Raw genomic sequence first — 23,139 nt, forward strand, 5'->3', positions numbered from 1 at the left:
AAGATATTTAGAAGAAAAGGAACTGACTTTAAATGCAGATAAATCCAAAATGTTGATTTTTTGTAAGAAAGAGAGAATTAAGCAAGAAAGGAATTGGAAATGGAAGGACAGCAAGATAGAAGAAGTCAAGGAGTTCAAATATCTGGGATTTACATTTAAGAAATGCAACACCGATGATGCACATGTAAAAGACATAGTAAGAAAAGCAGCAGCAGCCATGGCACAGGTTTGGGGGATAGGCGAAAGGAAATTTGGAGAAGACTTCGACAGGAGAATGATGATGTTTAATGTGGTTAAAAATATACTCTTATACGGAGTCGAAATATAGGGATGGAAAGAATGGAAGCAGATTGAAGCACTTCAAGAGAGATACATAAGATGGATATTAGGCTTAGGTAGATGCACGCTAGGCTACATAATTAGAGAAGAAACAAAGATAGAACAAATCAGTATAGAAGCCGGAGGGAGAGTGCTAAAATACCAAGAAAAAATAAAAGGAATGACTGATAACGAAATACTGAGAGAATGCAGAAGTGAAATTAGCAATATAGAATGGGAGGGTACATAATGGGGCAGAAGGATGCAAACATTTTACAAGGAGGGCGGATTAAACCAGTGGACAAGAGAGGCAAGAGAGGAACAGGAAAAAACACGATAGAAGAATGGACAACCAACTACAAAGAGAAAAAATTGAAAGAGAGAGAAAGGAAGATGGAGAGATCGAAATCAACAAAAGAATACAACAGATGGAAAACAAGTGAAAGAGCGAAATATTTGGAGTGGAAAAGAAAAGGCATAAAGTTGAAAACAATCGCAAGATTCAGATGCGAAAACGAATGGAAAGGTAATAGATACTGGGAGGAGGAAGGCAAGAAAATATGCAAGCTGTGTAAGGGAGGAGAGGAATCATGGCACCATATATTAAGAGAATGCCCGGAATCAAGAGCAGCCATCCGAGCGAAGAATTTATAATGGCAGAAGACGGGAAAGGAATAGAATAGATGCTGAAGTTGTGCAATAAAAGGAAAGAGAGAGAAAAACTGAGGAGTCAAGAAATAAGTGTATAAATTAATATAGAAAAGGTGTAAATGTAAAACATGATTTAAGTAAAACACAGAACATGTATCCCGAGAAGGGAATCATTATCCTAAATAAAAAAAATAATGAGATATAAAAAATGTATAGATGTATGTTAAAAGAAATAAACTATGTGCATAAAAATAATTACATTCATTTAGCCTTTCGAGTGCTATAGATACATATATATCTTCTAAAAGAATCTTATAAAGATAAAAAAATACGCCAAGTACATAAAAAACATCAAAAAATCTAAAAGAATGATAAAGATAAAGTATTTAAAAACCGATATGGGATCAATAGTATTAGCCAAGTAAAATAAATTATATGATATTAATTCGTAATTGATACCAAGTTAAGATTACCTTAAAGAAAATGTTACGAGAGTTATTAACAGTGGAACACGGAGTTAAATTCAAGTAAATATATATTCTGTGTTATTTGATACAGAGTTATGTATGTATATATTGTTAGCGTGATAGCGTTATTCTCTGGGATGAAGAACAAGGGAGGGCGTCAGCAATACAGGGGAAGATGGATCCCATTGGCCTAGAGAATAATGCGACAAGTGCGCTCACTGCGGTAAACAGCTCCATCCTAGCTGCATGTGAGCGTGATGTGGTTGCGCGGGATTCAAACCTCACAATCCTCCACTTTTGAATTCCGTGTCAGACTTCAAATTTAATCCTTTGACGTGTTCTTCTAGATGTGTCCGTGTCATCGCTTTGGTAAGGATATCTGCGACGTTCAGCGAACTCGGGATGTAATTAATGTTCAACGTTCCATTGTCTATATTTTCTCTGACGTTGTGGAAAGCTATATCTATATGTTTTGTCTTGTTACGTTCAATTCTGTTCCTCGAAAAATCGATTGCTGATCTATTGTCGCAATGTAGTTGGTAAGGCGTTCTTATCCATTTGTTTAATCCCAATTCCTCGAGAAACATTTGTAGCCACTTTGCTTCTTTCGCGGCACTCGACAATACAATGTATTCCGCCTCTATAGTTGACGTTGCAATGCATTTTTGTTTGGACGCTTTCCAGTCCATAACATTTTTACCTAGCATGATAATGTTTCCGGTGTATGAATGTCTGTCATCTGGGTTTCCTGCCCAATCCGCATCGCTCCAAATCGATACCTTTGGATCATTACAGTTGTATATTAGGTTGTGGTTCTTTGTCGTTCCTAAATATCTAAGAGTCCTCTTTGCTTCGTTCCAATGTTTCCTTCCGGGATTAGATGAGAACTGTGCTAACTTTGAAACGGCGAACGCAATATCTGGTCTTGTACATTGACTGATGTAATTAAGCGATCCAATTAATTCGCGATATGGTGTGTTTTTCACATCTTCTTTCTCTTCACTTGTCGTTGGCGAATCTTCAGACGAAAGAAAGTTTCCAGGTTCCATCGGAATGTACGCTGTTCGACATTCTTGCAGTCCATAACGATCTAATAATTCTTGTATGTATCTCTTCTCTTTCATCTGTATATTTCCTTCAGGATTTTTCATGATATTTACTCCTAAAAAATATGAGATTTCGCCAAGATCTCGAGCTTCGTATTTTTCTTCTATCATGTGTACAATTTTGTTCAGTTTTTCTTCATTTTTGGAAAATATTGCAATATCGTCAACGTAAATTATCAAGAATGTATCAAAATCATACCGTAAGTGCAATTTGATGACTTTAGACAAACGAGTCCATTTTTAATTAAAAAGCTGTTTATTGTTTCGTTCCAATTATGTCCACTTTGTTTGAGTTCGTAAATGGGTCTGAGTAATTTAACTATCTTCGGTTTCTCGTCGTCTTGTAGTGTCGGTAGTTTCATGTACAATTTCTCTTTTAATTGTCCATTCAGATATGCACATTTTATGTCTATAAGACGTGTCTTCCAACCGAATACTACTGACATCGCTAAAAATAATCATACAATAGCAAATCTTGCGACGGGTGCGTATGTTTGATCATAATCTATGCCTTCTTTTTGCGAAAATCCTCTTGCGACAAGCCTGGCTTTGAATCGTGCGATTTCTCCATTTGCATCGCACTTTATTTTGAAAATCCATTTGCTTTCAATGCAATTTGCATTCGAGGTTTCTTCGACTTCTTCCCATGTTTGTAGTCGCTTCAAATTATTTAATTCTTCATTTATTGCTTGCCTCCAATGTGCCGATTCTGGTGATGCTTTTGCTTCCTTTAAATTTTGAGGTTCTCTTACCTGCGTTAGATTTATTTCCATCTGTTCTTTTGGTTTTCCTTTGCGTCCATATGGGTTCCTTACTATCTTTTTGGCTTGGCTACTTGAGGCCTCCACTATCGTTCTATCCTCTGTGTTGTCTTCGTTGTCAGATCCTATTGAAATATTTTTATTATGTTCTTCCATTTCGCGTTGCTTAGCAGTTTTGGATCTCGTTAATATAGGTTCCGCTCTTGTGTATCTTTTCTCTATGTTATTTTAATCTTCTACATGTTCATTTTGTGTTTCCTCTTCTGATTCAGAATTCTTCTCAGTATAGTCATCATGTGGAAATATCGACAATATCTGATTCGTCGTAATTATTTTTCCATGATAGCCTAATTTTGTTTCATCGAATCTCACATGTTTCGTTTGGATGATTTCCTTTTTATTACTATCCCATAGTCTATATCCTTTCGTTTGACTTGAATAATCGACGAATGTACAGATGCGGGCACGAGGTTCCAACTTTCCTCTTCCCTGATATGGTAAGTGTGCGTATGCGAGACATCCATAAGCTTTGAGATGCTTTACACTTGGTAATCTCCCATTCCATATTATGCAGCCGTTGCAGTTGCTTCTGCCCAAAAATTTGGAGGTAGCTTCGCTGAGGTCAGCATAGATCAAACTAAGTCCATTAGCGATTTTGGCGAAGTCCATTTCGATTCATGCGTTCGGCTATGCCGTTCATTTGTGGAGTTTCGACGCATGTTCGTTCATGCTTGATTCCCAATTTATTGAAGAATGCTTGAAGATCTTTCTTACAATATTCTAATCCATTGTCAGTTCTGAAACGTACTATTTTTAATTCCTTTTCTCTCTCCATTTTGTTAATAAATGTTTTTATCGTATGAGCTACTTCATCTTTACCTTTTAGAAAGTATACTACCGTTTTTCGCGAGTAATCATCTATTAGAGTCATAAAATATCTTGAGCCACCTATGGATCTTACCGGCATTGGACCACACAAATCAGAGTGTATTAGTTTCAATATTCGCTTCGACTGTTTTTCTTTTGAGCGCTTACATGGCATTTTTGTTGATTTTCCTATGCAACATCCTTGATATACATCCGTAGCCGTTGTCCCATGGTATTCTAATCCACGGACTAATTCTCTTCGTTTTAGATCGTCGATACTTTTATCGTTGATGTGACAGAAACGTCGATGCCATAGATCTCTTTCTATATGCTTGCTGTATGTAATTTTATTAATCTGTCGTTTTTAGGATTTACGACATCTGCTTGAACAATATATAAATTGTTTCGTCTGTAGGCTTCAATTATTCTTTCGCCAGTTTTTATGTTCACTACGTAAGCCATTCCTTTATCGAATTCAATTCTTTTTCTGACTTTTTCGATTTGTGCCACTGACATTAAATTTCTTCTGCATTTAGGCGCGTAATAAACATTTTGAAGTATTATGCTCATCGTTTTACCGATTCTTGCTTGTAGATTTATACTTCCGATTCCTTCTGCTGTCAGTGTTTCCTCAGTTTGATGAGTCGTTGTTTCCGCTGTGTCGATAGGCTCAGATTCTATTCTTCGTAGATTTTCGAACCATTCTTTGTGTCTGCATACATGATGAGTTGCTGCGCTGTCTATTAACCATGCATCCTTCGGCGTGATGTGTTCTGCGTCCGCAAGTAATGCAATCGGTTTTTCCTTGCTTCTATCAATTTTCCTCTCTTTGTTTCTGCATTGCTTCGCGTAATGTCCCACTTTTCCGTAGCTGAAACATTTTCCTGCTTTATTAGGTTTCGTTGTGGTGTTTTTCTTACCTTTCTTTATTTGGTACGCTTCAATTTCATGTTTTTGTTTTTCTTCTTCACATCTGGACGTGCGTCTATCATATTCAGCGCTTAGTGCTCTTCTTACTCCGTTGAGGTGAACTTCTCGTCTCCCAAGCTTGCGAGCGTCATTGTTAATGCGTTATAACTTTCGGATAGACCTGATAGCATTGCATAAGCAAGATCTTCGTCCTTGATTTCTGCTCCAGCTCCTCGCATATCATCCGAGCAAATTTTGAGACGATTCAAATATGATTCCATGCTTTCATCTTCTCTCAGCCGAGTCCGCACAAATTGTCTTTTTAATTGCATTATTCGTTGTCGGGATTTGGGCTCGTGTATTTCTACAAGTGCTAACCATGCTTCTCTCGCCGTGTCGCAGTTTACTATGTGAATCTGTTGGTCTGGATCTATAGACAAAGCAATCGCTGATAATGCTTTTTCGTCGTGTAATTTGTATCTTATCTTTTGTTCTCGCGTGGCATCGTCTGACAATACGATCGAACCATCCACATAATTCCATAACTCTCGTTGTATCAAAAGCATTTTCATGGCAAACTTCCATGATCGGTAATTGTCACCGTTCAATCGATCGATGCGATCAAATGTGTTTAACGTCGCCATGTCTGAGTTTCTTTTCTTATCTTATTTTACTTACGAATCTGCTTTACAAGTCCGTATGCACTCCTGGATCCATAACCTTATTACGGGAGTTATTAACAGTGGAACACGGAGTTAAATTCAAGTAAATATATATTCTGTATTATTTGATACAGAGTTATGTATGTATATATTGTTTGCGTGATAGCGTTATTCTCTGGGATGAACAACAAGGGAGGACGTCAGCAATACAGGGGAAGATGGATCCCATTGGCCTAGAGAATAATGCGACAAGTGCGCTCACTGCGGTAAACAGCGCCATCCTAGCTGCATGTGAGCGTGATGTGGTTGCGCGGGATTCAAACCTCACAGAAAATTTTAAGATTACTTTAAAGATTATTTTAAGATTTGTTCGCGGAGCGACTGCGGATTGCCGCGACAGCGCAAGATGTAATCTAGCGAGATGGACGAGGACACAACAATTGTCTAAAAACTAAATGAATGTCACACGACACGTATTTTTTTTTTGTATTTTTTAAGTTTATTTTAAGATACCACACAATTGATAAAGAAAAATAAATATATATACAAAATTTCAGAACTTGAAATATTGAGATGCTAAGTCCGAAGGCTGTACAAGCGGCGAAACTAAGAGATTGAACCGAGCGGTTTTACAAACGAGCGGTTTGACAAAGGCGGTTTTACCAAGAGCGAGACAATTGCGAATAGTGAAAAGTGCGAGACTCGACGAATCACGTGCAGTGCCCGTTTTATAGCGAGCAGATTTTGGGGCCCTTTGCGACGTGGGCCAATAAATTCAATCTTTTAACGTGGACCTCAGGGCGCCATGTGTAATTGGCCGATGATGTCTAACGTTGACATTTTTGCGATTGTCATGCGCGCGATCTTTTTCGATCAGCTGAGTGGCAATCAACTGATCGTGACGTATGGTCGCGCATGCCCGTACATTTTGCTAACATGTCGACAATTGAAATTGTTTTGCCAAATGTTTGTAACGAACGTTTATACGGTGAAAAAAGCGAGAAATAACGCGAACGGTCGAGTTTTTCAAAAAATGAGAGAATTCGAGCAGTTTCTCGACGCCCGATAAATTCAAATTCTCGAATTTATCAAATTGAAAAATGCGGATTTTATTAATGCACAATTTTATCCGGAATAATGTTTTCCATTTTCGAACAAGATTACTTTCCTAAAGCATTTTTTCTATAATATATAATTTAAAAAAGTTTTACACGAATTCTAAATCACTGCGCTGTTGCCCATCTCGAGAACGCCGATCCCGAGGAGGTAGCGTGCAAGCTTTGGCCGATACGATAATTAGACTGAAAGTTATTAAGGCGATATCTTCAAAAATTCGGTAACGTACGTATCAGACAAGTCTCCCCAAAGGGGAATGAAATTGGGCGCCAGGCGCGGTATTTCCGCGCCACGAAAACGATACAGTAACGATAAGGTCCGGTAACCCAGAGTTCAGTATGTGGCAGAGGGGCAGGGTTCTTTGTGAATTATATATAGAGAGAACGCTAAGTGATTTCCAGGAGAGAGAAATAATCGACATTCAATTTATCTTACTTACAATTACTTAAAATATATTGAACAGTTAGAATACAGAATAAACGAGATAATAATGCACAGAGATAATAATAAGATGATAGACAAGATTCAATAATAATAAAAAAAGAACAAAGAAAGAAAAGATAAGTCTCGGAATATAAACAACTGATAATATGAGTTTGAAAAACAAAGGAATTAAGACTTACATATAACGGATGACGCGAAGGTCAACATATAATCATAACGAAAACGATCTATTTCTAATGCGCGATTATAATATAACGATGAGAGTGATATGAAAACGAATATAATGTCTCACGAATTGCGATAAGAAAACTCAAATAATAATTAATAGCGAAGGAATCTATAATACTTGAAATACAGCAATAAGTCGGATTTCAGAACACGCTCAGAGGCATGAGCCTCGCCAAAAGATTTCGATATAAATTGAATTATATTTCCTACAATAATCAGCGATAATTAGCTGTAACCAATTACAAGATAAGAATCACGATCAGAATATAGCAGACGCGTACGATTTCGGAACACATTCGGAGGCCTCATGTAAAATTTCGATATAAATCAAACTAAACTTTATATAATATTTGACGGTAACTAATAATATTGATATTCAAAAGTGACTGATAACGAGCAAAATATAATAATTGAGTATGATTTCCGCATACAATCAGAGGCACAAGCCTCATAAAATATTTCGATATAAATCGAATTAAATTTCTTACAATATATATAGTCGGCGATAATTTTCGACAATACATTCAGTATATAACAAAGGTTATTATTAACGGTAATTTCAAGTACACCGGCACGTGTATTGTCTCGTACTCTTTAACGGTCTTATCACGACTTTTCGCACTCGGCGAAAACAAACTTGACTCTCAAACGAGATAATTTCAAAACGAACGTTAACGATCATAAATTTAGACGGAGATTTCGCGATATATATGTTCTTGCCGAGCAGACTTCGCATATTCGGTACCTTTTGCTCGCAAAGAAAGCTCTCGCGCAAATCCCGATTTTCTTTACGTTAAACGTTTACGAAACGGCCGGAATTTCGTCATCATGCTGAAACTCACCATTCAGCACGAAACGTAACGGTAAAACGAAAGACGGTACGGAAATGGTACGGAATGATACTATACGATACGGTACGAGATACACGGTACGGTAAGCGACTGTCGGTACGAATCCCCTGAGAGGGACAAATTCGCGACAGCCGGCGTCAGCTGGCGTCCGGTAACTAAACGCGAGAAAATCACAGGCTTTCTGTAATACAACGGTACGATATAGTTTTTGCCCTGCGACGGTATACAGAATTTTGTGTAACGCCAGCTGCTCCCGGGAGAAAATCGTGTGGCTACCTGTGCGGCGGCTTACAATTCTTTGGTGGCGGCTTCCTCATTGGGTCGTTTCCTCTCGGTTCGCAGAACTAACTATCTTCGATCAAGGCTCACCGAACAGTGACGATAACGGAATGGGTCCGCGAGGCCCTCGAGTCCCGCGCCGATTTTCCGCACATCTTGTCAATTTTCGCCGAAAAGGGGGTCGTTTCTCCGCCCCCTTCACAAATTGGAGCTGCTTGACGGGGTTGCCCTTATACAGGGGTCCAGAATCGAAGATGACGGTATCTCAGCGGTATTGACTTCTCAGCTCGGACTCGGCAGGCTGACCAGGCCGTATCCTTGTCCGTTTTCGGAAGTACTTCCTTCTCCCAGTCTGCAGTCTGGGGGTGGTTGTCCGTCAGGATTCTCTGCCGTCATTATTCTGAAAATTTTCGGGATTAATATTGCTCCGATATACGACTAGCGATTGCGCGGGATCTCGATACATGACCTGTTTTTGCGGGAGCCTCGGTCTATTCTTCGTCTCTTTTTTGCGGATCTTCGGGATCTTCATACATATTGCGATATCGCACAGGTCGCCGCACGCACCTTAAACCTATGCTAAAATAAATCTTAACGGAATATTATAGTCCCCTTCAGGCGCGAGGGACGACCCTGCGCTCGCTTTTTCCCCTCGACAGGGTCACTGTGAAGCTCAAAAGCGTCACGTCACATCACATAAATGACTTTCAGGTCGAAGTAAGATATGAGAACTTGGCGTAGCCCCTATTTAAATTATATAGTTGAAAATAGGAAAAAGCTAGATTTTTGATGGGCTCAATGTAAAATATGAAATTACGGACCGCGCACGCGCGCATAGCTAAATTTCGAACTTATATATCTTGTCTCCTCTGTATTACCTGGAAATCACCACATAGAAATTAGACAAACAAAGTGAAATCTCTTTTTTATGAGTTTTTTATTTTCTCTGTAAATAAAATTTAATTGTTGTAAGTCGGATTGAAAAGCTTCGCAAGTCGTTTCTGGCCCACAGGCTGCCTGTTGCATATTCGTAGTCTGAAGCTTATTTGATAAAAATGGAAATTGTACTTACTAAATGAAAGGATTAACAAATATATATTGTATATATTGGGTTGGGGAAAAAGTTTCTTCGTATTTTCCGGCAGATGGAATTAGAATCGCATAATCTTGATAATATTAATCGGATCTGTCAATACTTTGTGTGCGTTTGAAAGGTGACATATCATAAAGAAAAAGTAGCAAAAAAGTAGTGATATTTATCTATTCAGTTAAAAGTTATTGCATCTTGAAAATGAGTGAAGAGAAAGAAGAAATTCGATACATTTTTAAATTTTATTTTAAAAAAGGGAAGAATGCAACTCAGGCAGCTAAAAAAATTTGTGATGTTTATGGACATGATGCTGTATCAAAATTTTAACGTCAAAGATACACCTCGCTCTGGTCGACCGATCACTGAAAAAGTCGATGAAATTATGGAAATAATTGAACAAGACCGGCATATTAGCAGTCACGAAATCGGTAAGCAACTGAACATCGACCACAAAACAGTTTTAAACCATTTGCAGAAAGCTGGATACAAAAAAAAGCTCGATGTTTGGGTGCCACATGATTTAACAGTCAAAAATTTAATGGATCGATTTTCTATCTGCGAATCATTGTTAAAACGAAACGACATCGAACCATTTTTGAAACGGCTCATAACAGGCGATGAAAAATGGATCACGTATGACAATAATGTACGAAAAAGATCGTGGACAAAGCGAAATGAAGTTCCGCAAACTGTGGCAAAGCCAAAATTGACGCCAAGAAAAGTGATGCTGAGTGTGTGGTGGGATTACAAAGGAATCGTTCACTACGAGCTGCTGCCGTCCGGTCAAACAATTGATTCTAACCTTTACTGTCAACAACTGGAAAGATTACGCCAGGCAATTGAGAAAACGCGACCAGAATTGATCAATAGGAAAGGCGTCGTCTTTCATCACGACAACGCGAGACCTCATGTATCTATAGCGACTCGTCAAAAATTAAGAGAACTTGGCTGGGAAGTTTTGATGCACCCACCTTATAGTCCTGACCTTGCACCATCAGACTACCATTTATTTCGATCTCTACAGAACTCTCTTAATGGTACGAAGTTGGCTTCAAGAGAGGCCTGTGAAAATCACTTGTCACAGTTTTTCGCCCAGAAATCACACAAGTTCTACAGTGACGGGATTATGGTTTTACCTCAAAGATGGCAAAAGGTGGTCGAACAAAACGGCACATATTTAATTTCATAAGCTTCATTTCAAATATGAATAAAATTTGTTTCATTTTTGCAATAAAATACGAAGAAACTTTTTCCCCAACCCAATATATATATATATATTGTATAATAAAATTTTTTATTTTATTCAAGATATGTAAATGAGGCGGGGGGGAGGGGTGGCACGCCAAGTTTTCATATCTTACTTCATTCTGAAAGTCATTTATGCGATTTAGAATTTGTATAAAACTTTTTAAAATTATATACATCATATAAAAAATGCTATAGGAATTAAAGTAATCTTAACTCACTTAGTATCGATTATGAATTAATATCACATAATTTATTGTACTTGGCTAATAGTATTGATTTCATATTGATTTCTAAATATTTTATTTTTATCACTCTTTTAGATTTTTTTATTTTTTTCCATGTACTTGGCGTATTTTTTTACCTTTGGTGTATTATCTAATCTTAAATCTTATTGGTTATCTTCACTGACTCGATCGAGATATTGATGTTTATTTTTACAATTTTATCCTTTGACCTGCGCTATTTTACAGTGCTATTTCCCGTTTGTTTTATTTTTATATCTTCATCTATTTATTCTAGAGAATTTTCCTTTTATATGTTCTATTAAATTATTATTGTCATACTGAAGAGGTTACAAAAGGAATCGAAACGTTTGTAATTTCAAAAATTGTTTTTTTTTTTAATTATAGATGTATAAAACACGCAATATCACCTGTGCTCTTCTTGGTCTTAAATAAGTCTTCTTTATTATTATTGATTTATTATTTGGACCAATTATACGTAGATTTATATATTTATAATTTTTTGATTCTTGGTCATAATTATTTGTTTTTATATTGAATAGATAAAGTTTGCATGTGATTTTCGTACGATTGAAGATCAATAACTCAAAACATGTGACACACGAACGTCACAGTCAACACAAAGGTTTGATATCATTTGCGCGTTAATATTCAACGGAAGAATATTTAATTATTCGTTTTACTATATGTTCGAAGTTTTTCACATAATAATTAGAGTAAATTGAAAACAACTGTTTAAAAATTAAAAATTGATTTTTCACAATTAAAAGTTGATTATTCATGAGATTCAGTAATTTCTATAAATGATTGTGTATATAGAAATGTTTAAAAAAACAAAGTCAATTTAAAAAAAAAAATATGCACATAAATTGGTATTCTAATGTAAAAATATAATAAATATTTTTACATAATTTATTACATGTCTATCTTTAAAAGTGACTCTTTCATGTAACATTTTTATCTCTTTTATGTCTATCTCTTTACAGATGACCCTTTTATGTAATACGTTTTATCATTCTCCCCTAAAAACAATTGTTTTTATTGAAGTTATAATTCAAATATACTCGAACAATAGGTATTTTTTCTTTCGTAACCGATATAAGTTTGATAACAATCAATTCTAACTCTCCGATGTGCATGTGATAATCAAAATTGCGTTCATTCACAGCGATGTAATCATCATAACATTTTCATTTAACAATGATTAAGACGTAAAATATTGTAAAGTAATTGTTTATATATTGCGATTGTGAAGTCACTATGGCATTGTTCCAATTTCTTATGAGAAATAATGTGCTTTCGTAGTAATTTAAAATTTAAAATAAAAACGTTACTTATTCAAATGAGCGTATTGTATGTAAATGTAACGAGTAAATTTACATGCAATCGCAATCTTTGCATTCAAATTGCATTGTCATATTTCTCTCTTTTCGCTTTTTGTTGCATCCGTACATAAAACGTCAGTTACATAAAACGAATAAGTAAACATAATGACGCGGAATAAAAAGAGAAAAATATCGAATGAAGATTGTGAAGAGAGAACCATAAAGAGTGCACATATATAAGACAGAGATATAAAGTCCATTCTTTACGTATCGAAAACAGATTTTATGTGTTCGTCAGTGCGTCTAGTTGATATAAAATTTTATCTGCAATCAGCCGAAGCGACAATCGGTTCTCGTCGGAAGAGATCGAGAAAAAAAAATACAATATGGAGTTTCTAATCACAGGTGAGATATAGCGCAAATAAAGCGGAAGGATTGGGTCCTCTCCAATAATCTAACAATAATCTAACAATTTGAAATGAAATCCCGACGAGAAACATGGAAATTTTGGGTGTAAAATTCGCGCCGTTAAACATATCTTCGGAAAGAAGACTACAGACCTTGGTGGTCGCGATATGGGTTCTGGTTTCCGGCTTCGGCGATTTTTGGGGATACATCCTTACGGCCTATCTTTTACTCTACACGCAAACATTACGTTACTTCATGCTACTGTATTTCCTCTGGATGTATTACGATTGGAACACTTGCGATCGTGGTGGCAGAAGGTAATACAATTTTATTAATTTCTTTGCTGATCTTGAGATGATTCTGATATAAAGTGTCGATGTAAAAACTATTGTAGAATAAAAATAATTTTCTATCGGTCTTTGACTCAAAATAATTAATCGATGATGAACGATTATACAGGGTGGGCCATTTTAAGTGATCCACCCAAAAAAAAATGGAATCGTTAATTGCAAATTACATATTTTTTCTTAGAAACAACTATGTGTTTTCTTTACACCAATTGATTCCTCTCATTATTTTGTACATAAAAGTATTAAGGTAAGATAATCGAAAAATGAATGGTTTACTAGATATTTTAAGGTTTATGTAAAATTAAGAAATTATTTCAAGCCTTATAATTCAAAAAGTACTTAATGAAAAGGTACTTAATTATAGTGTTTTGGAAAGCTCTCGAGATAAGCTACAAGAATATGTAATGAAAAATAGAGGGTCCTATTTAAGAAATTGAAGGTAACCTTTATGTGACTTTCAAATGACTATCCAAGGTCAAATTTTTGCCACCCATCTTCTGTCCCCCTCGAAGTCAAGCAACTTTTATTTGAAACATTTTATTGTACATTTATAAAAAAGTTATTAGGGTGGATCGCTTAAAATGGCTCACCCTGTATGTAATAAATCTGTTGTGACACTTGTAGGCCTTAGGCGCAATTAAAAGAAATTTACCTTAAAATGAGAAGCGTTAACGATTAAAGAATGATTATATCTTATATCTTATATTATAGATATATCTTATATTTCAGTTATTCGTGGATAAGTAGAATGAGAAATAACGTATTTTGGCGTTACTTTTGCAATTATTTTCCATTGAAGTTAGTGAAAACAGTCGATCTGGATCCAAAAAAGTCTTATCTTTTCATCTCCGTACCCCATGGGATTTTATCAATGGGGATAATAGGTTCATTTGCAACGGATGCAATGGGCTGCAGTAAGCTATTTCCTGGACTAGACATGCGCATAATTGCTCTTGATCAACACTTGAAAGTACCTCTATTCAGAGAATATGCTTATTTCTTAGGTAAAAACTCTTGGTGTTATTTTTCACGGTTGTACAATCTTTCATTTCATAAATCTTTCAATATTCTATTGAATACTTTCAATATCGGTACAGCATATGTAAATGTATTTGAGAAAGAAAGATTTTATGTTGCATCAACATGAAAGGTGACATATGTTATGATTTTTCTTGTCTGTAAAAAAATGCTTTTTTAACATCTTTTTTTAGACAGAATTAATAGAAGAAATAAATTTTACAAGAGAAATGACTTAACATATCGTTATCGAAATAATTTTGTATTGCGAAGAAAAAATTATGAGAATTATTTAAAAAAAAGAAAAAAAACGAAATCATTTTAGACGTTAAATATTAATTGTTAAGACATTCAATATACATAATTAAGAGACAATAGTTCCCAAACAGGTTGTTGCGCTGCTAATGCGAAAAGTATCGAATATTTATTATCGACACCGGCAAAGAGCCCTCATACCGGAAGAGCTACGATACTTATTGTCGGCGGTACTTTTGAAACTATGGAATCGTTGCCAGGTACTTACCGTACCATCGTGAAAAAGAGAAAGGGCTTCGTGAAACTGGCTTTAAAACATGGGTGAGCGGCTAATTACTTTTTTCTACATTTTTAGATATATTTTCACATTAATCATATTTATTTGTATTAAATTGTATAGAATTATCGACATATAACACTGGACAGAGCATGCGGGGAAATTTCTTTGTTCTTTCCTGTTAAGAGACGTAGAAAAAGAGAAAAAGTAGATGTGGGGAAACGAATCTCTCATTCTAGTTTCTTTTCATTGGTTGAATTTTGTCAAAGGAGAAAGGGAACAGTACTGTTTTCTTATAAGTTGAGACGTTTAACTTTATTATTTTATATATGTATATATGTTTAACTTTATTATTATATATATGAAGAAACAGCATATAAAAATGATATTTTATAGCATATTATATACAAATTATTAATAATATGGTTTCTGCTTATTTATTATGCAAAACAAGTGGATTAAACACAGATAAGATACATAAGATTTTGAAGAGTCTCATGACTCCATAGTTCCATAAGCCGTTACTATCCTCACATCGCCTTGTCTCTTTCTACATCTGTCAATATGATTTCAGTTCCATGTTCCGTCCAGTACTATATGCCGATGAATAGAATAAGTCATATATTAAGAAAAATAAGAGAGAAGGAAAGAGAAAAGAAAAGAGTTTGAACAGTATGAAAAATATCACGATGATGAATACTGATACGATCTGATATGGTATAAATACTAATACTGAACACGACTCAAATCTAATACAATTTTATAATTTAGTACGCCGTTAGTTCCCGTTTTATCGTTTGGCGAAACGGATTTATACAATCAAGTGTATAGTCCAAAAGGATCGACTTTAAGACGTATCCAGGACTACATTCGCAATATCGCAGGATTGCCGCCGGTTATTTTTTGGGGTAGAGGATTCTTTCAATATTCGTTTGGTCTTATTCCAAATCGATTACCTGTTACCGTAGTCGGTAAAGTTCTTACTACATTTCATAATTTAATATATACCTTATAATATGTGTATATTAAATTTTCTTAATATTATCTTTTTTTATTCTATATAAAAAAAAAATTGTTATGTTTCGTTTCTTCATTTTAGTTGGCAGTCCTCTCGAGCTGCCGAAAATAGAAAAACCCACAGCTGAGCAAATTGATGAATATCATAAAAAATTTGTGGAACATCTAATTGAGTTTTTCGAAACGCAAAAATACAATTATATAAAAAATGCGGAAAAAACTACTCTCGAAACTGATTTGTGATGCGCGCTCGGATAATATCATCTATATTGTAAATTTGTCACTTTATTTGCAAGTTTCTCAAACTATTTGTCATTTTTCTTAAGAAGTTTAAAATATTTCGGGAAAACGAAAGTATTAGATATATAATTTTATATACAGGGTGTCGCAGACAATCCGTATCAACCGAATATCTCAAAAACAGAGCGCGGCAGATAAAAATATTTCAGACAAAAGTTGTAAAGTTTCAAGTATCGTATTATATGGCGATATCAGTATGACCTTGAAGAGTGTTGTCAAGGTCACGTAAAGGTCACCTTGAATTCTGTACGGAAATTCCAATTTTTTATTGCACATTCTTGTAGCTTATCTCGAGAGCTTTCCAAAACACTATAATTAAGTTTTTCTTAAGTATTTTCCGAATTATGAGCTTGAAATCATTCCTTAATTTTACATAAACTGTAATATATTTTGTAAAATATTCATTTTTAGATTATCTTACCTTAATACTTTTATGTACAAAATAATGAGAGGAATCAATTGGTCTAAGGAAAACATATAGTTGTTTCTAAGAAAAAATATGTAATTTGCAATTAACAATTTCGTATTTTTTCTTAAAGACAACTGTATGTTTTCTTCACATCAATTGATTCCTCCCATTATTGTGTACATAAAAATATTAAGGTAAGATAATCAAAGAATGAATATTTTACAGTTAGTAATGTAAAATTATGGAATGATTTCAAGCCTCATAATTCGGAAAGTACTTAATGAAAACTAACTTAGTTATAGTATTTTGGAAAGCTCTCGAGATGAGCTACAAGAATATGCAATAAAAAATTGAGATTTCCGTTTACAGAATTCAAGGTGACCTTTACATGACCTTGACAACACTTTTCAAAGTCATACTGACATCGCCGTGTAATACGTTACTTGGAACCTTACAACTTTCGTCTGAAATATTTTTGTCTGCCTCGCTCAGTTTTTGAGATATTCGGCTGATATTGGTCTGCGACATCCTGCATATTATTGTTATATACATACATACATGTGTGTATATATATATATATATATATATATATATATATATATATTCATTTGACTCAATTTGAATATAATATAATCACACGACTTTTATATTATCATATATTTATATGTCGTTTTATGATATTCCTGTATAAAAAAATCAATTGAAATAAAATAAAATTTCTATTGTCTAAATAAAAATATACAAAAGCCAAATTTAGTAAACTAATAAGTAAATATAATAGATTTTTGCATTAAATTGTTAAAAAAAATGATGGCCAATTCTAATTTCTTTTGTTAGAATTCTATATATCACAAAACGGACATCTTTGTATTCTTTTTTTTAGTTTTATCTTTTCTCATAAAAAAAGCTTCATCAAAATTAAAGCTTAATAAATAATAAATATGAGATACAAAAAATGTACAGATGTATGTTAAACGAAATAAACTAAATGTGCATAAAAATAATACATTACATTCATTTAACCTTTCGAGTGCTATATTACAAAGTTAAAAAAATACGCTAAGTACATAAAAAGATAAAAAAATCTGAAATAGTGATAAAAATAAAGTATTTAAAAATCGATATGAGATCAATACTATTAGTCAAGTATAATAAATTATATGATATTAATTCGTAATCGATTGTAAATGAGTTAAGATTACTTTAATTCTTAAAGCATTTTTTATATGATATATAATTTAAAAAAGTTTTACACTGATTCTAAATCACATAAATGACTTTCAGGTCGAAGTAAGATAAGAAACCTTGGCGTAGCCCGTATTTAAATTATATAGGAAAATAGGAAAAAGCTAGATTTTTGATGGGCCCAATGTAAAATTTGAAATTATACTATGGACCGCGCACGCGCATAGGTAAATTTCGAACTTATATATCTTGTCTCCTCTGTATTACCTGAAAATCACTTCATAGAGATTAGACAAACAAAATAAAATCTCTTTTTTTATGAATTTTTATTTTCTCTGCAATTAAAGTTTAATTGTTTTAAGCTGGATTAAAAAGCTTCGCATGTTGTTTCTGGCCCACAGGCTGCCTGTTGCATATTCGTAGTCTAAAGCCTATTTTAGAAAAATGTATATTGTACTTACTAAATGAAAGAATTAACAAATATATATTGTACTCTCTAAAAGTGAATCAGTGAAAATATCGCTAATTTAAACAGTAACATAAGATTTCACTGAGAATCAGTGAGTATTTTATTGATTTTCAGTGAAAACGCTTATTTTTTTATTATTCTATCTTGTATCTCACTGATTATGGTGAGTTAAAAAAAATTCACTGTAAAACCAGTAAATTTCACTATAAAACCAATAATCGTTAATTCGTTCATTTACCGCTACAATCACTATCTCTTTCGTATTTAGTTTTAGTCATAAGAATTATATATAGTTTGCAAAGAGCGACGGATAAAATTAGAAGTATTACTTCGATTAGTTTTTGATACAATCTCAATAGAGAGGTTTCGGATATTAAACCGATCTTATAAATCGAACAATAAATGTCTGGCGACTTAGTGAAAATTATTCGTTCGTTATCTATTTAAAATAACAAGTTCAATGTGTATATGATATAAATAAAATAAAATTTTTAATATAATAAATATTTAGTAAATATAAATAAAATTTTTAATTTTATATGAAATAGAGAGATGAATTGTAGTTTAATATTACTGACAATAACGAAAGAAATATTACTAATATTGAGAAATACATATTAGTGGAGAGCGATGTTTAAAAAAAGCATCAATTCAGAAATAATCGATGCAAAATAAAATCAATGTTTGGAAATTGATGTTTTACTGAATACATCGATATTAATCGATTCTTTTTTGATCGGAATAAAGCGCACCTGATTTCAATAGCTGCAGTTAAAAGGGGAAAGAAACCGTCAAGAAGCGAATAAAAAGCGATTAAAATGTTGACAAACAAAAACGTACTAAAATAAATAAAATTTATTTCAACCTAGTATGCATATCTTAAATAGTATTCTTTTTATTCATAGCCATGTACAAAATTGAGCATAAAATGTTAATGTTTCTGGTGATGATTTGAGTGTTGTATGATGAATTACAATTCCAACTTAGTTTTTGTAATTCCAAATTGTATCTGCCTGCAAATATATACCTACACAAAGAAAACATTAATAAATTTTATGTTCATAAAAATAAGTTTTGTTAACAATGTTTATAAATAAAAAATAGTGTAATGGAAGTAAACACAGAAGCTTTTTAGAAGTAGGTAATAATTTTTAAAAATTCAAGAAATTTGATGTTGTATATCACGTTATATTATTAAAATTCTTGTACATATCAATTTTATATACAGTAAAAACATTCATGCTTCTTGAAATAACAGCTTAAATAATAAGATCATAGTAAATACAGGTGCACAAGTTATCACATGAAGAAGCTTAGTTATAAACGCCATTTATGAAATATGCCAATATTTTTGTTGAGGGAACTAAGAAATACTAACGTATTAAGTCTGTCTTCCGTAAGTCGACTACAACGTTTAGCCTTAATCGCGCCGGCTTTTGAAAACAATCTCTCTGACGGAACGGAAGTAATAACAATGCTTAAATATTTTAGAGCGCATGAGTATAGTGTCGGATACGCAACTTTCAACTTGTCTCAGTACTCGATACCCAAACAGCACAAGGATTTCCTTTGGATCTTCTAAGGAAATTTTATTGGGATATATGAGATATCCTAAGGATATCTGTTTGTAATTCTCGTACGTTTTTAGGATGTCCTAAGGAATAAGCGCCTCAAATAATGCTTAGAAATATCCTCAGGAGATTCTATTTCAACGTCCTAAGGATATTTGCAGGATGTTCATAGGAAATCTTATAATCTTTAAAACGTCTACAATACATCCTAAATTAGTCCAGGACACATCATTGTGGTGCTTTATATGTTATTTCTAAGATTAATTTAGGTTATATGCATATTTTTTCAGGATTTTTTTCAGGATTATTTCAGGATAAATTAAAAAATTATGTACACATTACAAATTTTTATACAAATTTGTATACAAACTTTTTATTAATTTTAATATTATTGCACATTGCAAATTTATTGCACTTATTACATTTATTGAAAGAAAACAAAAAAACCATATATATATATATATATATATATATATATATATATATATATACAGGGTGACCCATTTTTACTTAGGCAGCCAAATAACTCGAAAAATAAGCACACTACGAAAAAATGGTTACAATCAAAATTTCGTCTTTTCGAGGGGGACGTACAATGACGTTAAAATCAGCCCCCCACCCCTCCCCCTGGGCGGTGAGGGGGGGCAAGTTTGAAATCTTAAATGGGAACCCCTATTTTTTATTGCATATTCCTGTAGCTTATCTCGAGAGCTTTCCAAAAACACTATAATTAAGTACCTTTTTATTAAGTACTTTTTGAGTTATAAGGCTTGAAATAATTTCTTAATTTTACATAAACCATAAAATATCTAGTAAACCATTCATTTTTCGATTATCTTACCTTCATACTTTTATGTACAAAATAATGAGAGGAATCAATTGGTGTAAAGAAAACATATAGTTGTTTCTAAGAAAAAATATGTAATTTGCAATTAACAATTCCATATTTTTTCTTAAAAACAACTGTATGTTTTCTTTACACCAATTGATTCCTCTCATTATTTTGTACATAAAAGTATGAAGGTAAGATAATCGAAAAATGAATGGTTTACTAGATATTTTATGGTTTATGTAAAATTAAGAAATTATTTCAAGCCTTATAACTCAAAAGTACTTAATAAAAAGGTACTTAATTATAGTGTTTTGGAAGCTCTTGAGATAAGCTACAGGAATATGCAATAAAAAATAGGGGTTCCCATTTAAGATTTCAAACTTGCCCCCCCTCACCGCCCAAGGGAAGGGTTGGGGGGGCTGATTTTAACGTCATTGTACGTCCCCCTCGAAATGACGAAATTTTGATTGTAACCATTTTTTCGTAGTGTGCTTATTTTTCGAGTTATTTGGCTGCCTAAGTTAAGATGGGTCACCCTGTATATATACAAATATAAATATATATATATATATATATATATATATATATATAAATATATATATAAATAGAAATATATATAAATAAATATATATATAAATAGAAATATATATATATATATATATATATATATATATATATATATAAAGTCTGATCCGGAAATAAGTCATGTTATATAAAAAAATTTTAGAAGATTTTTTTTATGGGTTCGATGTACTAACTAATGACATTCATAATAAAATAATCGTCACTTCATGACTGAAAAATGACGTAAAAATAATGTTATATCAAGACGTCAATATAAAGTCATGTAACAATAATCAGTCATTTTGACGACTTTATGACCAAAAATGACTAGTTTGGAACGTCAAAATGACGTGTTCTTGCTACCTGGGCAGTAATCCCTCGCAAAAAAAATTGGTACACGAAATAAAACTCATCCCTATATGCAGTCTCCTGCACTATCACACTATCTAGTACACATTAATAACAGAATTCTAAAGTTATTTAGAAACGATTTTTCTTAATTGAAAATGTCGAAGGTTTGTAACTGAACCTAAAATTAAAATTTTATTAAAATGAACTTCACCTGAATTTAATTAAAGAATGTAGCTTTGTTAATATTTTAACTTTACGAAGTTTGCAAAATGTATACTAAGTAAAGAAGATCGTCATATTTTAATGAAATGACGGGGCTGGTGGCTTCTTTGCTTATTTATTTGGATATTTAACATATCCTCAAAATTACATTTTTAAAAAGTATAAAAAAGTTAATCATGTGTCAGTATTAAATTATAAAAAATTGTATGTTAAAAAACTAAATAAAAAAATTAAATGTTGTAAAAAACTGTTTTATGCACAAGACATAGTATTATTTAAACTACAAAAATGTTACATTAAACAAAGTTAATGTGCAAAATAGTTATTTCTTAATTGTCTACAAAAATTAGTAATATCCTAAAAAAATTACCTTTTCAAAAAACGGTAAAAAAAAAGAAGTCGAGTCATCTCAGTAGTAAATCATTATTGTATAAACTATTTTACAAAAAATTATTTTAATATAAAATTGCTGTATTAAAAAAAATTGTGTAAAATAGTTGTCATAATTATCTACAAAAATTAATGATATATTTAAATACAAATACATATATTTATATACAAAATTACGTCGAGAACAAAAGAGTGCGATTTTATTTTATGTTTATCAATAGTGTGTGTGTGTGTGTGTGTGTGTGGTGTGTGTGTGTGTGTGTGTGTGTGTATGTGTGTGTGTCTGTCTGTCTGTGTGTAGTGTGTTAGATATGATTGACTGCTGATAAATAATTAGACGAAGAAAAATTATGTTTATATTTTCGTCGAAAGTTATTACATCTTTGTCGTAAAAGTCAGAATCCCGATTTCTTCAACGATGAACAGTTGATTCATGTAGTTTGTAATTTAAAAAATTTTAATTATTAAAAAACTCGACGCTGCTGAATAATATACAAATAAATATGGCAGCGTGGAGTTTTTTAATAATTAAAATTTTTTAAATTACGACTACATGAATCAACTGTTCATTGTTGGAGAAATCGGGATTCTGACTTTTACGACAAAGATGTAATAACTTTCGACGAAAATATAAACATAATTTTTCTTCGTCTAATTATTTATCAGCAGTCAATCACATCTAAAACACACCACACACACACACACACACACACACACACACACCACACAATTGATAAACATAAAATAAAATCGCACTCTTTTGTTCTCGACGCAATTTTCTATTTAAATATATCATTAATTTTTGTAGATAATTATGACAACTATTTTACACAATTTTTTTAATACAGCAATTTTTTATTAAAATAATTTTTGGTAAAATAGTTTTATACAATATTGTTTTACTACTGAGATGACTCGACTTCTTCTTTTTACCTTTTTTTGAAAAGGTAATTTTTTA

General features: G+C 32.9%; 1 protein-coding gene across 2 annotated transcripts in view; it reads left to right on the forward strand.

The window, feature by feature from the left end:
• Positions 1–16,489, forward strand: part of LOC105250362 (diacylglycerol O-acyltransferase 2) — a 39,931-nt gene extending 23,442 nt beyond the window's left edge. The window contains exons 1-5 of one of the 2 annotated variants that reach the window (XM_025410695.1): positions 12,796–13,289; positions 14,052–14,326; positions 14,729–14,915; positions 15,643–15,842; positions 15,971–16,489. In XM_025410695.1, the coding sequence (XP_025266480.1) occupies positions 13,063–13,289; positions 14,052–14,326; positions 14,729–14,915; positions 15,643–15,842; positions 15,971–16,131 (1,050 nt within the window). In that variant the 5' untranslated portion in view covers positions 12,796–13,062 and the 3' untranslated portion in view covers positions 16,132–16,489. Of the gene's footprint in view, positions 1–12,795; positions 13,290–14,051; positions 14,327–14,728; positions 14,916–15,642; positions 15,843–15,970 lie in introns of those variants that run through there. The other variant, XM_025410694.1, reaches the window with a different exon arrangement.
• The last annotated feature ends 6,650 nt before the right edge of the window (positions 16,490–23,139 follow it).

This window comes from Camponotus floridanus, unplaced genomic scaffold (assembly GCF_003227725.1).
Source record: "Camponotus floridanus strain SB8 unplaced genomic scaffold, Cflo_v7.5 scaffold34, whole genome shotgun sequence".
In the NCBI taxonomy this organism is placed as follows: Eukaryota; Metazoa; Arthropoda; class Insecta; order Hymenoptera; family Formicidae; genus Camponotus; species Camponotus floridanus.